Genomic DNA, 18,668 nt, shown 5'->3' on the forward strand with positions numbered 1-18,668 from the left:
CACAGCATGTGGGATCTTCACGGACCAGGGCTTGAACCTGTGTCCCCTGCACTGGCAGGCGGATTCTTAACCACCGCGCCAGCAGGGAAGTCCCTATCATTCATTCTTCACCTACAAAGTACTTACCACAAGTCCAATGAAAACGTTCCCCTTTTTTTTGTCTTTAACATTTTCCTTATTTTCACAGATACACAGAAGATAGCTGGTAGAAGTATCAGTCATTATCTCATCGACATTAACAGCATCATCCAGCTTGACTAAAGGATTTACATGTAATAATCATTAAAGAAAAACAAATGCTACATTCCAATTAGCTTTTCTCCCTTAAAATAATGGTTCATTTTCCTGGGCATTTTTGCTTTATGCAAAACTCTTCCATACAGCATTTATTCTTCTGATTTATTCTGATCATAGTTACATGACTTATCTTCCCTAAGATATAAGATTCATCAGAACAGACAACTATTACTGTCTCACTTCCAAAGGGCCTGTGATATGCCTCAGATCCTGTGGAAGCACCAATTTTTAACCCTCTGCTTTACTTGGATAATGCTGAGCCTTGACTCCTTAACAATCTCATGATGTTTAATTCCACAAGTCAAAGCATGGATACACTAAAGTAGTGTAAATTACTTTCCTCTGTTAAAGTACCTAACAGCTCTCAGACACAGCAAGAGAATTTTTAAAAGATATGAGAGGGCCTCCCTGGTGGCGCAGTGGTTGGGAGTCCGCCTGCCGATGCAGGGGATACGGGTTCGTGCCCCGGTCTGGGAGGATCCCATGTGCCGCGGAGCGGCTGGGCCCGTGAGCCATGGCCGCTGGGCCTGCGCATCCGGAGCCTGTGCTCCGCAACGGGAGAGGCCACAACGGTGAGAGGCCCGCATACCGCAAAAAGAAAAAAAAAAAAAAAAAAAAAAAAAGATATGAGAAAAGAAAACCAAAAAAGAAAACAGAAACATACATACATGTGTGCGCGTGCGCGCGCGTGTGTGTGTGTGTGTGTGTGTGTGCGCAGTAAGTCCATTACATAAATTCTCAGGGATGAAAGCTGCTTTTGGACAAGGTCAGTCTGGGAACATCCACTGTGGGCATCAGCAGATAAGAGCTACAGCAGCAGCAAAAGAGAAGCACGGAGGGGTGCTGTTTTAGAAGCAGGCTTTGAAAAAGAGACTCAAGTTCGGGCAAAAGAAACAATAAAATTATGAAGTTCTTACAGCCTGATCAGCTTAGAACAACACAGAGCTATTAATGGTCTGGGGTCCACTCTGAGTGATAACCGTTCCGTAGTCATGGTGTTAATGGAATAAAACAGCCTTCAGAATTTGGGTAGAAGCTAAGCAGGCCTCTAAATAAGCACATCTGTAATAAACCATAACAGCAATACCTTCACACAGTATCATTTAAGACCTTATCCCTACATTCTTTTATTCTGAGAGACCTGACCCCATTCCACAGTAAACAAAATGCTTCCTTATCACATTTGATATATAATTATTTGGTTTTTAAATAATTGATAGAATTTTATGACTTTGCTGTTAAAATCATTTTGCTTCAAGTAACTCATTGAATTTATCAATGACCATAAACTGGGGGGCAATCATTACATATACTGAGGGTTCTTGCAAGTGAGAAAGCTTACAATCCATTTTCAAAAGTAATAAAATTCTTATGATGCTAACAATTAATGAAGATGACCTACTATTATGTTTTATAAGCAGTTAACTGTGTGTTAACTTGGTAGTTTTCTTTTCACATTTTGCAGTAAATAAGTTATTTTTTAGGTCTCATTTTAGGAGGATCTACAGGAGCTTGTAAGCCCTAAGCACCTAACCACTGCCCACAAAGGCCTAGGAAAGATGCAATTTCACATCAGTTGCTAACTTGCTATCATCTTTTATCAGGCTCTCTTTTTTCTTGCTCTTAAAATACAATGAATTCTCCTTTTACTATGGCATTTGAAAAATGCTTCTTTCCAGCCAATATCAACTCTTCTCTCTTCAGTATCTTACTAATCACAGGTCAAGGTAACCATACTGCCTCATCTCATCAAAAAGGTACCCAATCAAAGAACAGTTTTTAAAAAATGCTATTTAAAACAAAGCCCTTGTAACATTTAAGAAAAACAATTCCTATTTGAAAAGGATATCTTCTCCAATAAGTGTAGATTTTGTATAAAGAGCAGTCAATTTCCGGGAAAAGAGTGAACTTTTGTTGTCCCCAATGGCTTTTAACGCAGCTGTTTCAGTTTGTTTCACAACTCCCACCTTCAACAAAAGTAAGAAATACTGCATATGAAATATGATGGAAAATTTGTTAACAAAACATTAATTCTAGATTTTGAAAGGTTAATTCTGAAACATTTAAAATAAACAAATTAGTCCACAATGTCCGGAGGTAGGGCTTAAGTAATAAGTACCACAAGGACATTGCAAGTGTGGATAAATCACTATGAAACACTCCATCACAGAGTTGAAAAAACTTTTTACCCTAAATATCTAATATGTTAAAAACTCATGGAGCTATACTGCCAATAATTATGACAAATTTTAATTTCTCCAAAACAACAAATTCCAAAACCAGTTATAGCCTACCACCTTAGAAAACATTTCCCTCTCTGGAAGAGACTCTAATCCCCTTTTCCCACAAGTTGAAGCCAAAGCTGACCTTATATCCCTTGGCCACAAGGCGGCGTACGTGAACAAACAGCCGGTGAGTAGGTATGCTTGCTGTCATAAAGTTGTGATCTAAATGGCAATAGATATTGAGCTCCCGGGCTGCAATCTAAAAAAATTTAAGAAGAAAATATCAATAAATTTCTACTTCTAGATTCCCTGTGCAGTGTTTGGTCACTTTGTTAAAAATCCATCAAGGTATACATTTAGGATTTGTGCACTTCTCTGTGCGGTATGTCAATAAAAAGTTTAAAAGACATTCGCTGTGTAGAAGCCTATGGTTTTATCTTTTTTTTAACAGTGTCCATGGCCTAACCTCAAAGCCAACATCTATATTTACAAACAACTCATAAAAATATGACAGGTTTTCTTTTATGTCCTTAGATCTATCAAAACCTTAAAAGTGCTGAGCTTTCCCTGCACAACACAGAGACCATGAGACTGAAATAGAATAAGAATTTGCTACTTAGCACATGCAAATAACTGAAAATTAGGAGATACCACGGAGTATACGTAAATGATGAACCTCCTTGGACAGAGGGCATCTTTGAGGAAGTGAGAAGAGAACCCCCTGGTCTGGTTAGCTACTTAATGATGCATGAATTGATAGGAATGCAGAATCAGGCAGCACCACCTGATTCCCTATGTTTTTCTACAAAGTCCCAGGGCTTAGATATTGCCCACTGGAGCCACGGAATTGGAGTCATTCCTCCACTCTCACTCCCCTATACCACCCGTCTCTGAACTGTATTAGTTCATCGCTGCAGGGCAAGAAGACATCAGTCTTTACTGTGGTCAAGGCTGAATTTAGCACTCAACCTAGAGAGAAGTGCAGAGAACAGCACTTCCTTTCACCCCTTCATCTGTAAGAGGCCAACCACGTGGTTCCTGTCCTCAGGAAACACGCGGATGCTGTTTCAAAGTCTAATTCCATGACACAGAAGAGAGCATCATGCCATCTGAACTAGAGAACACCACTTTCCTGCCACAGGACCTAGGACACTAGAAGAACAAAAGTTGGCCAGGTCTCCGCTCCCCATCCATGAGGTGGCAGACGAGCCACCTCATCACTCTCTGAAGATGTACTATCCAACTAGGCCTAAAACTAAGGGATCATCACAATCATTCATGACTTCAACAGCACCACCAGCAATACCAAGCCTAAGCTTGCCCCTAAACGCTCCAGTTTACCTTTAACCTTAACTTAGGCCTACATCAAACACCCCAAATTAAACACAAACCCGACTTAGACTAAGATAGCAAGACAGCTGATATACAGAGACCTGTAAGACTTCACACACTTATTGGTGGTTGGCAGAGTTAATGTGCTCTTCCACTGAGATTCAACTATGTTCCTGGCTATGAAAATTCATAACTTAAGGGTAAAAAGAGGAATTTCTGTACATCTCAATGTTCTTTTTCTTGTTTGAGTCTTCATTAGGAATACTCACATGATGATGGTTCATTCACAATTGACTTTCGATGGATGAGAGGTACTGGGCCAGCACCATGGAGAATAAGCACGAACATTCCAATAGGGACCCCTCACTTCCTTCCCCACAAATCTAGCATCCACCAAGTTTGCTTGTGTCTATTTTTAGTTTTTACTTTAAATGAAAGTATTTTTGAAGGCAACTGATCACATTAGCTTCTCCATAAGGTGGTCAGAAAATGAAATAAAACACTGGAAAATATTTAAGGCTGGACAAAAAAAACAGGAAACAGTGTCTGAGAAAACAACTTACCTCTGCATCTTCCCCAAAGAATCTATACTTATATCCACATTCCACACACAAAACTGCATCCTTCTGCTGCTGCTTCATTTCTAAGTATTGTAATTCTAAGGGGGTGTAGATGCTTTTGGTCCGTTTGTTAGACGGTTTAGAATCAGAAGTCTTCTGTAAGTTTTCATAACTGCTATGTGATGATCCAAAATGACTGAGTGTCTTGTCCTGGCAACCAAAAGATTTTTATAGTTTAAAAAGTATTAACTGTAATAATAGTTCCAGAACGTAAATTTGGCACAAAGCTAATAACTGGTGAATCCAAGTGAAAAGTTTATAAGAGTATATCATATATTAGGCATCTTTTCTTGTAGGTTTGGAACTTTTTCAAAGTAAATGACTTAAAAAAGTGAGCCAAACTAAACTACTGTATAATTATTTGAGCAAATTTTGAAAGCCTAAACTAAAAAAGCTTTCTATACTTCTCTTTAAATTGGATTTCATTAAACCAATTATAATTAACCATTTTCTTTTCTTTATTCCCAGATATATAAGGCACAAAAAGTCATCAGGCATCAATCTGTCTCCCTCAGTGGTAAGGCAAAACCACTTTGAACAAGCACGCCAGCAGCTAAAGCTGCACTTAATGTTTAAATTTCCAAGTACAGTCTAAAAGATAGTATATTCCAAAATCTTTATTCCAAGAAAGAATCACAATTTGTTTGGTAAAGAGAGATGAGAAACAGCTTTTGGAAAGCATAAAGCACAAGGTTACTTTTTCAACATTAGTATTCGTGATATCCACCTCTCTATATGAAAACCATAATTAAATCCAGTTCACAGCTTAGAGCAAATTCCTTGCTTCTGAGACTTATTAAGGTAAAATGAAACAAATCTGTACAATTGATGACATAAAAATTCATATTTTAAGGCAAGGCAAGAAAAATCTAAACATAAAATTTTTCTCTCCCCATTTTGGCCCCCTCCCTCCCCTTCAGTGTGCATTGTGCATCTATCTGCCTCACGCTTAGGTTTAGCAGAAATACCTGCTCAACCATTAAGATCAATTTTCCTCCTTCTGGTGCCAGCCTTATAACTCCTTGGAAGCTAACATTTCTTTCTTAATCCTTTAAGGGGTCACGATGACCTACCACTCGCCTCATACACACAGACATCTATCGTGAACTTTATATACAATGTCAACATGCCATTTCCCTTAAAGATAGCCATTGGTGCATAACATACTGGTCAGACGACCTGGGGAGACACTGGGCACCTAATGGAACTCTTCTGAGCTTAAATACTTACCTATGACCTTATTAACGTTACTAGCTATATTACTTACATTCTGCCTATTTTATAATATAATTGTTTCTTGCGTTACCAAATGTATGACTGAGCCTCCAATAAAATTAATAATGATTAGGTGACTTAAAACGATTGACAAAATATACAGTCCTATATGATCAGTGATTTTAACAGTGTAACTCTAGATATGGGAAGAAGCAACAAGAGGGAATCTTTTTCTAGACCGTAACAGACTATAAGACAGGTGGTTCAGAGGCTTTCGGCTACTGTTAACAGGGCCTAGTCCAGTAACAGCACAGTGAGTGGCCTATCAACAAAATCCTTGCCTGACCTGAGAATGAGTATTCCTAGCGCCATAGGACAAATTGATCACAAAATGCCTCCCAAACCTTGGTTGAAATTAAGACCGAAAGGGAACCGATTACAAAATAAAAACTGTTTGCCCATCAACCAATTCTACAAGAATGAAGTCATTAGCTACTGTGGTTGCTGACCTATATTACACCCTGAAAGGAATTCAGGAGGAAGATCAGGATGAGGCACTTTGTGAAACTTGCCCTCAGATAGTTAGATATTTTCAGGAGAAATTTTTTTATAAACCTGGATTCTTGCATCATCCCATACTTAGAAAAGCACTAAAATCATTAACTAAGATGTCTGTTCCTTGTGACTAGCAGCAACCTTCTACAGACATGTGTGCTTGAGTGCACATACCCCCTTTACCAAAATCACATATATGCTGGCCTCCCCCTTTACTTCTTTGGAACAGTTCTCAGAGCTCTCTGAGAGACTATCTCCCAGGTTATAATCCTCAGGTTGGCTCAAATAAAATTTTTCACTTCTTTCTTAAGTTGACTATTGATTAATTATTTGTGTCAAAAGGATAAATCCAGCTTCTAATTAAATGTCGCTGGGTCACTGCCAACATCAAAAAACTTACCAGCTACCCCTGAAATTAAAAATATGGCCTAAAAGACTAGTGACCAGCAGAGGCAGAGAAGAGAGAAAGAGAAATGTCTTATATGGCCCAGGGAGGGGACTGCTGTCCAAGGAAAGCCCAGAAAGACGTTCTTTACAGTTGCAGTTGCTAAAGGTTTAAAAAATTCAGCTTAGCTGGAATAGCAGGTAGAGACACAGTTTTTCTGAATAGCGAAGCCAAGCAAACCTCCAAAGATCAGCAATGAGACCTAGTAAGGTATGGACAGGCATGGCAGGAGAAAAGTGGGTCAATATACCAGATTGGAGAATGCATTTGCTTTTAATTATGATGGATTTTCAACTTCGTTTCCATGACTGTTATCTAAAATTCAGGAAAACCACATATTGCAAAACTTAATGAATACTTAAAAAAATATATTTCCTGGAAAAAGAAAGTTCTTACTTTATACCTTATTCATATATGGAATGAAAGTAGGAATCCAGCAGATAGTTTTAAGCATACTATCTTACGATAGTATGATACGAATAAACAAGTCAATCTGAATACTTGAGTATTAAGCAACTTTTTCCCCCCACCATTTGGGTGAAAATATTTCTCAGATATACTCTTTTTCATATTCCCAGAGACAGCATTCTGAACTCAATTTAACTTTATCTTGACAATTGAGGATGATCAGAATAATAAAATGGGAATTTCAGGACCTATTTCTAGGTGTCCCTTCTAACTGGTTACTTCTAATGTGCTGTGAATCAGAAATGCCAAGTTGGTCATTTTATGTATAAACCAACAGTAAATCTCATGAGACCCTAGGATAAATTCTCCAATTAATAAAGTAAACATACACAGACAAACTTTTTGACCTCTATACTTTATGACCACTACACCCAGGTGAACTGCTTCTAAGTATTAAAAAAAGATTAAAAATAAAAACAAAGCAACTTTTTTTCTGATGATGTAAAATAAGTCAATGGATCTTATGGCCTGGCTGAAGGAGGAGTTCATGAATCTGGACTTTGTGGGAAGGAGTGTGAACTTCTGAAAATTAGATACAAAATTGTGTTGGTCTGAGTATTTATCTGAGTAACGAATCCCTAGTGTTCATTAGATTTAAATGACTCATAAAAAAAAAATAAAGAACTAGTTCTCTAATTCCATCGTTTTCGATCATGGCTACACATTAAAATGAGAGCCTTTAAACGATATCCATGCCCAGTTTTTCATGAAAACTAACTAAACATGATTCTGAAGAAGGGTTCTTACTATCAGTATTTTTTTTATTGACGTATAGTTGACATACAATATTATGTTAGTTTCAGGGGTACAACATAGTGATCTGATAGTCAAATACATTATGAAGTGATCATAAGTCCAGTAACTAACTGTCACCATACAAAATTATGACAATAAGGTGATTCTAATTTAAAGCTGGGCTGAGAACCACTAATTCTGAATTATAGATTTCAATGATGGATCAAGAACTAAATTCCCTGATTCTGCAATGGTGAAAAATACTAATAATCACAAAACAGTGGAAGAAGTAAGAAAGCCATATACGTTTGGTTAAACTCTGAATTTATTATATCAGCCAAGCTTTCAACTAAAAACCTCAAAACATCTCTATAAATTATTCACTGTGATTTTCCAGACTAATCATGGAAACTATAAGGAGGACTATAAGAAACTGTGCTTGTATTAATTATTAATAAAGAATCCCCCCAAGTCAGTGGCTCCTAATCCAGGCTGTACATCAGAATCTTCTGGGAGGTTTTCTTGGTTTTGTGTTGTTTTAATAAAACCAATTCATCCTGCCTTAATACACAGTAAATCACAATCTCCAAGAATTAAAAAAAAAAACTAAAACTAAAAAGCAAAAGCTCCCTCAGCTAATTTGGATGATCAGCCAAGTTTGGGAACCAGTGCCCTGAGTGAACCCACAAACCTAAAGGCACTTCAGAACCTACAGTTCTAAGTAACTGGATATTCATCTATATAAGAGTTACATACCTTTTGACTAGTTTGAGATTTGGAATCTTCAGAAGAAACTGCATTCTTTGCACGTAGAAGATTGATATCATCAAAATCAGTACATTTTGGCAGAACTGCAAATCTCTTCTGAAGAGACTCTGTCTGGACTCTATTTTGAGGAAGGGCAGAATCGCAGCAGAATTCTTTCAATTTTTCCAGAGACTTTAAAACGTTCCTGGTCCTCTGATGTTTCTTTGGCTCTTAGCAAGTCAGAAGAAAATATAACAATAGTATTTTATCTCACTTGGTCAATTCATAATTAGCACAGGATTTTTAAAGAGGGAGCTTCTCACTAAAGCAATGAATCTAACTATAATGTGATAAGGAAATAAAGAAACCTCGGGTTCAGGGTGAAGATGGCATATTGAAACATAGATCTAATTTCACTTGGTCCTGAAATCCCATTAAAAACTACAACAGGGCAGACAGAAAAGAAGAGGTGACAACTGCAAACAAAATATCTGAAGCTAGAAGGATAAATGGATAAGCAATAACCAATTTAGCATACCTGAAAGCTAAATCCTAAATAAGTAATATATAAAACCAGGAACCAATCCTACTTACAACACCAAATGCTTATTAAATGGCTCAAGAATCAGGGCACCAGTAGCTCTGGAAATGGAAAAAAGGGAGGTTCTAAAATAAACAGAACTGGTTCAAAACAATTTAATCCCTAGACCCCTACCCCACTCCAAACTCAAGGGTAACTGTCCTCCTTCTACCTCAGAAGAAGACTGGAGACTTCTCTGGAAAAGGCAAAACAGGCACAGGTGAGACGCAGTACTGTGCCTGAGCCATAAGAATGATGTGAATACAGGCTTACTGTATGCGGAGAAACCAGCCTCTTCTCACCAGCTCTGAGAACACAGGCAGCCAGAGCTCTCCCTCCAGGCAGGAGCTCACAAGACTCTGGACTGGGGAAACTGACCAGCTCCATGGGAAAGACCTAAAGATACTGACACCAGGAATTCACCAAGGAAACCAGATCACCACTCCCAGGACATGTGCCTTCCTGCCTCCACAGCTTTGCTCATGCTATTCTTTCTCCCCAGAATGCCCTTGACCCCAATTTCCACACGGCAAATTGTACTCATTTTGTCAAGACCCATCTCAAAACTACTTTTTCATGAAATTCTGCTAATTCTCCCAGTTTAAAGTCATCTTTTCTTTCTCTATGTTCCTATAGCAAGATCGCATCTCTCTACAGCACTTATCACACTCTGCCAATTAGCAGTTATTAATAAGCAAGCAACCCATAAAATAAGGGAAACTATCATGTATTGGGTATCTACTATATGCCAGAATACATCTTTTCACCCTTTAGAGCAATACTATTAGGTAATTACTATTTAATATAAAGAAACTGGGAATGCATTTATTATCTCTTACTTTCCCATTAAAGCAAAAACACTCCGAGGGCAAGAGTTGGGTTTTGTTCATTTCTAAAAGTTTAAATATTTTCATATTAATATTCAAACCTCTTTTTAGATCTATACTTTATCCTGTCTCCTGTTAACCTTGTAGCTAGAAAAATGTATATTTGAAATCTCTTTTCAAATGTATATATTCATCTTTACTGTTATTCTCCCCTTTTCAGGATGTATACTTGAATCACTCTTCAAACATATACTGTAAGTTTTTACATTATATAAGGACTTCCCCCTATCGATACAAAAAAAACTTTCCCGGGATGGGGGTGGGGTATAAGTCTTAGAATTGCACTCATGTGAAAAAAGAGTATCTAAAACTGAAGTGTTAAAAACTAAGGGGAAGTAGCCAGGGACTCTTCTAGCTAGTGAATGCTCTGCTCTTTTCTTCCCATTATGTATTTTTTTAAGTAAACAGTAAAGTTCATATTTCAAAAAATTCCTTGTCTGTGGCCTTATTTCCACAAACTTCAGGATTTGCTCAGCTGGATGTGCAGCAAGGACTCAGCGTGCATGTGGTAAGAGCCCTTGATGGCTCACTTTCTTGCCCTCCTCCTTACCATCCTTCCCCACCCTACCCTACTCTCACCACTGCCAAGGAAGATTCCACCTTGAAGCTCCATCCTTGAGTTATGCTCAATACAGAAAGGTTTTTGTCGGTTCAGAAAGATCCTGGATTGAGCCAATACAACCTCTCTGCTACCCTTCCACATCTCTTAAAGTTTTTTATCTCCTTTTTCTGTGTAGCCATCTTTCATCCTTAGGCTACAATGACTTTCTACGAGTGCATCACAGCTCAAGAGTTAGGAAAGAAGGTGTCCCACACTTGTTCATTTATATCAAGCCATTATGATTCCTGAACTATAAAATAAGAGAAAGAACTGGTATACACGCAATTACCCCAAATTACAATTTTTTCTTAATGCTCCTAGGACCATCAAATCTTGAGCCATCTAAAAGAAAACCAGAGGGAAATATGAACATGTTATCTGCGGGAAGAATGAAGCTTACACAGGAAAACCAAAATCTTTCATTGCCTTCCTCACAGATACCTAAGAGAGATTTGAACACCTCATAAGGCCCTCAATGAAAAAAACTAAATTGGAAGGCTTCTCAAGTGCAAAGCCCCCAAGAGCTACGAAACTCTCATGCCTAAGAAGGGACACAGATATAGGCACCAGTCCCTCCATTAGGTCTGAGGAAGACTGTAACTACTGTGAAAAACCTGGCTCATGGAAAACTGAGTACTATGAAAATTAAAAGGGAAACCTCCTAAAATGGAGTTGGGAGGCCAGCAGGGAGAGCTCTCCTGGACATACTATCCAGCATCAATACAGATCCCAACAGGAAGAGACTTACCTTGCATCTCCTATAGAAGTGACACTAGCTTACTACCACCAGCAGGAGGAAGATTTTCTCCTTGCCTGGCAACAGTACAAACAATGACAGACTGTCACAACTCAGCCAAAGAAAAGCCACTACACTTTGAACTCCCAGTTTCCTCCAATGACCCTCCCAAATTCCTCTTCTCCTCTATAAAAGAGTTTCCTCTCCTTTGCCTTGCTGAACTTGCATGTGGTTTGCCATAGTTGCATGTCCTAAATTGCAGTTCTTACCTGCTCCCAGATAAATCCATTTTGCTGGTAAAATAATTTGCTGTTCTCCTGTTTTAGTTTAACAGTACCCAAATAAACCTTAACAACCTCCATATTCTGCTCCTATACTTAAAACCTCATACTATTTCCTTTTCTGAAGATGCCATGAAATGAACTATCAAATTGCCACAATATGAGATTAAGACTTGCCAGCATTATCACTAAAGTCTCTGAGCCCTTAAGAGGATATACCCTAGAAATCAGGCCATTGGTTGCTGTCCCAACATGTTAAATAGACCAAAAACTTCTCAGTAAAAATCTTTCACTGAATTAACACCTTCACTGTTTGAGCTTTAATTTTTTGTGTACCATAAAATGTAAATACATAATAGTTACTTTCTCTACTCAGGCTTCCTCCTCTAGGCCTAGGTTATGCAGGATCAAGGAGGTAGAAGAATTATCATATTTTAAATAAAGAATTTTAATCTAGAAGAAAGCACAGAGTAGATACTGAAATATAAATATGTGCCACTATAAACAGATTTTTAAAAATCTGTATAAGAATCTGTTTTACAGATAAAATAATTCATCTTAAAAAAAGGAAAAAGAGAAAAACCTCTGGAATATTACAAACATATTTTAAATCAGTTAAATTTAAACACAATGTTCAGGCAAAACCAATCTATACTGAAGTCAAGATAGTGGTTATCCTTGGTGGGGGAAGGGGTTGCCAGTGGGACAGAGCACAGAGAGGTTTCTGGGGGTCCTAGTAATATAGTTTCTTGATCTAAGTGATGGTTATATAGGTGACTTCAGTTTGTGAAATTTATCAAGCTTATGATTCTCTACATGTGTTAAACATCTATAATGAATTAAAAACAACAAATCCATGTTCATAGATCTCAGGGTCTCAAGAATTCTCTGTTTGGGAAGATAACTTACAGCCAATGTTTTTGAGGGTTTAAGCTCAAAAGAAGATATTTAAGCTTAGGCAGATAAAAACAAGACACAAGTCAAGGAGGAGAGTCTTAAAAAGAAAAATAAATAGATTTAAGAGGCAGTTTCAAATATTGTCTAACAACAGAAACCCAGGTAAAGGGCAGAACTTCCTCTTGTTTTAAAAGACTTATTTTTTAATCTTAGTGCCCTTGTTTTTAAATATTCATTCCAAATTGGGGCATGTTGTTTTAAATGTCAAAAGGTGATTCTTTTTTTAAGAGTATAAAATGAAAATGGAAAGTTTGTTGGATAAAACTTTTTACCCTGTATAATAGGCAGTCATTACAGAATGCAAAAATGGGAATTTGGGGAATGGCATATTTGATTCCATGAAAAAATTTGATTTTTTCACTAAAACTAAGTAGCTTTATACTCAGCCATAAAAAAAAATGAAATAATGTCATTAGCAGCAACATGGATGGACCTAGAGATTATCATACTAAGTGAAGTAAGTCAGACAAAGACAAATATCATATGATATCACTTATATGTGGAATCTAAAATGTGATACAAATGAACATATTTACAAAAACAGAAACAGACTCACAGAGTTAGAAAACAAACTTAAGGTTACCAAAGGGGAAAGGTCGGGGGGGGGGGCATGGTGTGTATAAATTAGGAGTTTGGGATTAGCAGATACAAACTACTATATATAAAACAGATAAACAATGAGGACCTACTGTATAGCAAGGGAACTATACTCAGTATTTTGTAATAACCTATAAGGGAAAAAAATCCGAAAAAAAAAATGTATATGTATGACTGAATCACTTTGCTGTACACCGGAATCTAATATAACATTGTAAATCAACTATACTTCAATTTAAAAAAATGTAAAATAACTAAGTAGCTTTGATGTTAGGATATTAATTGTAGTGTGTAATAATTATAAATATTAATCGATGTCTTTTATAAAATGGTCTGGGGTAAACTGGAAAAAATGAATTTAAGGCAGATTTCAATTTGAACTTTATGGATATGGTCTAAAGGTATAATATTTGATACATTTCCCGGGTCTTTTTAAAAAATTGTATCTTATTTTTATATACTCTGGCTATATTTTATAATATCTTTAATTGATTTTGTAAAGTCCACATTTATATAGTATTAAGATAATGTATATTTGTATTTATCAAAATGCATTTGAGACAGAGTTCTACACTGTTTATCTGTAATTAAAATAAGAATAATAACAAAAAGTCAAGTCTGAATCTGGGGAGATTTTATTTACCAAAGGTAGCCAGACATATATATATTCCATCCCATATGTTTTTCCTATGTGATGCTGACACTCCTGCACTGAAAGGTGGGATCCATGTTCCTTACCCTTGAACCCCCACAGGCCTTTGTAACTAATTCAACCAACAGAGTATGGCAGAAGTGACACTATATAACTTCCAAAGCTAGACTGTGAAAGACAATACAGCTTCTGTCAGGATACTCATTCTTGGAAACCAGCCACCACGCTATGAGGAAGCTCAAATTAGCCCACACAGAGAGACAACGGAGCCAGCTCATACTGGTAAGTGAAATCTTCAAGAACTTTGTGAGCCAGTTGTAAAACACAGCTATTATGTTACAGTATATAAACTTACAATCAAATGAATTACATTAAAAACAAAGGTAACAGGGGGCTTCCCTGGTGGCGCAGTGGTTGAGAATCTGCCTGCTAATGCAGGGGACACTTGTTTGAGCCCTGGTCTGGGAGGATCCCACATGCTGTGGAGCAACTAAGCCCGTGAGCCACAGCTACTGAGCCTGCGCGTCTGGAGCCTGTGCTCCACAACAAGAGAGGCCACGATAGTGAGAGCCCCACGCACCGGAATGAAGAGTGGCCCCCGCTCGCCACAACTAGAGAAGGCCCTCGCACAGAAACGAAGACCCAACACAGCAAAAATAAATAATAATAATAATTAATTAATAAAAAAAACTCCTACCCCCAACATCTAATTAAAAAAACAAAACAAAGGTAATAAATACTCAGACCTCACTGCTTCCTAAAACTTTTATTACATTTTACTATTATCTATAATCTAAAGATTATTAACATGTATTGTCTCTGTATGGTGTAAATACTATATAATGGTGTGCTATTGCAACTATGCATCCTTTCCCAACTCTAGAGAAGTCAAGGCTTAAGAACGGGGCTACTCTAGACCTTCTCTTCCAAAGCTTAAAAACAATCCCTAAAGAGATCAAACTGATCCACAAGGAATTTAACTACTTGCCAGAACAAAATTCAACATTCTTTAAAGAAACACAAATCCCAGCACACAACACAAAGTTCAAAATACTTATTATCAGGACTTCCCTGGTGGCGCAGTGGTTGGGAGTCCACCTGCCGATGCAGGGCACAGGGGTTCCATCCCTGGTCCAGGAAGATCCCACATGCCGTGAAGCAACGAAGCCCGTGCACCACAACTACTGAGCCTGCGTTCTAGAGCCCGTGAGTCACAACTACTGAGCCCACACACCACAACTACTGAAGCCCACTTCAGTAGTTGCCCAGAGCCCGTGCTCTGCAACAAGAGAAGCCACCGCAATGAGAAGCACGCACACAGCAAGGAAGACCCAACGCAGCCAAAAATAAATAAATTTAAAAAACAAAAAAACAAAACACAATCCAAATAATTAATTACTAAACATGCAAAAAGTAGAAAAATCAGTCAAGGTGTACAAAACCAGAAATGATAGAGATGACAGAATTAGCATATAAGGACATGAAAACACATATTATAAACATGTTCCATATAATCAAGAATGAAAAGGAAAAAATAAAAAGGAGCAGAATAGAAGGTTTTTGTTTGGTAACAGCTTTACTGAAATACAATTCACAGAGAAAAATGGGAGATTTTTTAAAAAGAACAATACAGAACTTCTAGAGCTGAAATATACAATATCTGAACTGAACATTTCACTGAATTAAATTTACGTCATATTAGATACTACAGGAAAAAAATATCACTGAACTTGAAAATACAGCAGGAGAATCAATCCAAAATGAAGCAGAAGGGGAAATAATACTGGAAAATAAATGAAAAGAGCTTCCTTATTTGAGGGATAATATTAAGTAATCTAGCATCCCTATTAATAAACTCTCAGAAGAGAAAGGGAAGAGACAGAAAAAAAATTTGAGAAAAAAGTGGCCAAAAAATTCTTCCAAATTTGATGAAAACTATAAACCCATGGAACCCAAGAAGCTTTAAATGAACTCCAAACAGGATAAAGATTAATGAAAAAATAAAATTTTTTTAAAATACTAGACTAAGGCCCATCAAAATCAAATGTGGGCAAACCAGTGATAAATACAAAATCGTAAAAGCAGCCAGAGGAAAAAAGACATATTAGGGAAATCAACACCTTAATTAAAAAACACCGAAAACACCTTGATGTCACAAATGCTAAAGGTTAAGAACCTTTGAAGGAATACTATCACTCCCTTTCTTCTTAAATATAGGACTTTTCTAATATATACTTTACCTAGTTTACTGTGACTTCTCTCCTTTTAGAGATATATATTTGAATTTCTTTTCAAATGTATGTTTTACCTTTTTATTATTATTCAATTTGTTTTCAAAACACATATTTAAATCACTTTTCAAATGTATCAGGTTTCCTTGTGAGTATAAAAGCTTCCTTAACCCTGTGGATCCTAGGTATAAAAAAGAGCTTATAAATTGAAGAATTAAGAACTGAAGTGGATCCATATAATGGCATATTATTCAACAATAAAAAGGAATGATGTAATTTAGAGTACTCAAAATCATAGAAAGCAGAATAGTGATGGCCAGGGCCTGGGGGAGTGGGGAATGTGGAGCTATTATTTAATGGCTATAGAGTTTCAATTCTGCAAGACGAAAAGAATTCTAGAGATGGATGGAGGCAATGGTTGTACAAAATTATGAATGCACTTAATTGAACTGTAAATTTAAAAATGGTTAAGATGAAAATTTTATGTTCCGTGTATTTTGCCACAATAAAAAGAAATTAAATCAAAACAACTTTTGAAAGGAAGGAGGTACCGATACATGCTACAACATGGATGAACCTTGGAAACATTAGGCTAAGTGAAAGAAACCAGGCAAAACGGCCACATACTGTATGATTCTATTTATATGACGTTCAGAATAGGCAAATCTATAGACAGAAAATAGATTCGTGGTTGCTTAGGTCGGTGAGGGGGGCGCTGCTTGGGGAAAATGGGAAGTGACTGCTATTGGGTACTGAGTTTCCTTTGAGGGTGATGAAAATGCTCTAAAATTGACTTAATGAGGGCTGCACAATTCTGTGCATATACTAAAAGTCATTGAATTGTATATGGTAAATGGGTGAATTGTATAACATGTGATTATATCTTAATAATCTGTTATTTAAAAAAAAAAAAACCCGAGGTGGAGCAATCACCCAGTGTTAGACTGGGGAAAGCTCTTTCTTCTTCCTGAGTGTGATTTTTACCAAGTAGCAAAGGTCTTATTTCAAAACATTCCAAGTCTGTTGCCCCTTTCCACCTCAGCTCTCCTGGGTGCCTGGAAAAGTTACTTAAGTGTGGTAACCCTCAATCCTCACCTATCACCCACCTCTTCTAAAAAGGAGGACAGCAAGGGTTGTTTGGAAGAATAAAAGAACTACAAAAAGCCTGTAGAACAATGGCAGGCAAACAGAGGGTTCATTAACAGCTTGACGAATTTACTGAAAAACTGAATAATCAGATCTATGTACAGTAAAGAAGCAAAGAACGGTAGACAACCCTGGAAAATGCGAATTCTGTCAAGTCATGCCTCTCATCATGGCCCCTTCAGGTAGGAGGAGAAAAAGGGTATCATCAGATTTATCCTTCTCTTTAACCATACGTCTCCATTTCTATAGTTATTTCATACTAAGTCTTTCAATGTTAACCTTAAATCCAAATTTTACCTCTTGATCCACTAAATTGAAACTTTTTTTTTTTTTTTTTTTTGCTTTTGTCTCGTTTTCTTTACCTAAATTCCTGGGGATAATGAAGAAAGAAGCATTTTCTGTCCTCCCCTATCACAAATTGTCTAAGGCCAAAAACTAGAGAAAAATCTGCTCAACCATCTGTATCCAATACCTCCCCTAGAAGTCCAACAGCTCAGGAACAGTGGTTTTACCCAAAACCCTTTAGCATACAGAAAAAGCAGCTCCATGATTAAAAAGGACAGGGTAGATCTACATGTCCTGACATTGAGAATTGTTCAAAATGTTCTGCTAAGTGGAAAAAAACAGTTGCAAATTAGTATATATAGTATAATACAATTTATAAAACATTATTATTAGTTAACTAATTTGGGGGTCTCTTTGAGTACATATAGATGTGTATAAACAGAAAAACCTGGAAGAATGTACAGCACCCCCCAAAATTAGCAGTAGCCCTTACTGAAAGGGAGAGATTATGAGGTCTTTTACTGTCCACCTTCTACATTTCTATATTGTTTGAAATTTTTATAACAAGAACGTTTTACTTTTATAATCAAGACAAGAATTTGCTAGAGGGAATAAGAGAGAAAACTGGGAGAACTACAGCCAAATTGCAGAACTCCAGCTCTTACCTCCACTCCCCCAACCTCTTAGCCACACCACCCCTTATGAAGGGGCCAGTCTACTCAAGCACAATGGAGACCTTTCTCCACAAAGGAAAAAAATGGCGCAATACTCCAACAGTCTCCTCTGCCTTCAGGAGAATGTGAGAATATCAGAGTCATGACTTGTAAGAATGAAGAAAAATTGCCTCAGAACTCACCAGGGTTCCCAGACATTACTGAATCACTTCCTTCTTCCTTTTCTTGGACTTTCTTTGCTTTCTTTTTAACAGGCCCATCACTCTCCAGTGGTCTCTTTTTACTCCTGTCGATTTCTGCAACCTATGTTAGAAAATGATATTATCTCTAATCTCAAAACTTGATGTATGCAAAATAATTTAAACCTTACTTCTGAATGACAGCAAGGTTCTTGCCATCCAT

At 37.2% G+C, this 18,668-nt stretch overlaps 1 protein-coding gene across 1 annotated transcript in view; it reads right to left on the reverse strand.

Annotated features, from left to right (window-relative positions):
* Positions 1-18,668, reverse strand: part of MSH3 (mutS homolog 3) — a gene marked incomplete at its 5' end in the record, with an annotated part of 184,343 nt that overhangs the window by 164,313 nt on the left and 1,362 nt on the right. Inside the window, 6 exon segments of the mRNA XM_082624087.1 lie at positions 127-270; positions 2,145-2,264; positions 2,665-2,781; positions 4,418-4,624; positions 8,649-8,869; positions 18,449-18,569. Coding sequence (XP_082480213.1) covers positions 127-270; positions 2,145-2,264; positions 2,665-2,781; positions 4,418-4,624; positions 8,649-8,869; positions 18,449-18,569 — 930 coding nt within the window.

The sequence above is a fragment of the Mesoplodon mirus genome, assembly GCF_964341445.2.
Source record: "Mesoplodon mirus genome assembly, chromosome: 5".
NCBI lineage: Eukaryota > Metazoa > Chordata > Mammalia > Artiodactyla > Ziphiidae > Mesoplodon > Mesoplodon mirus.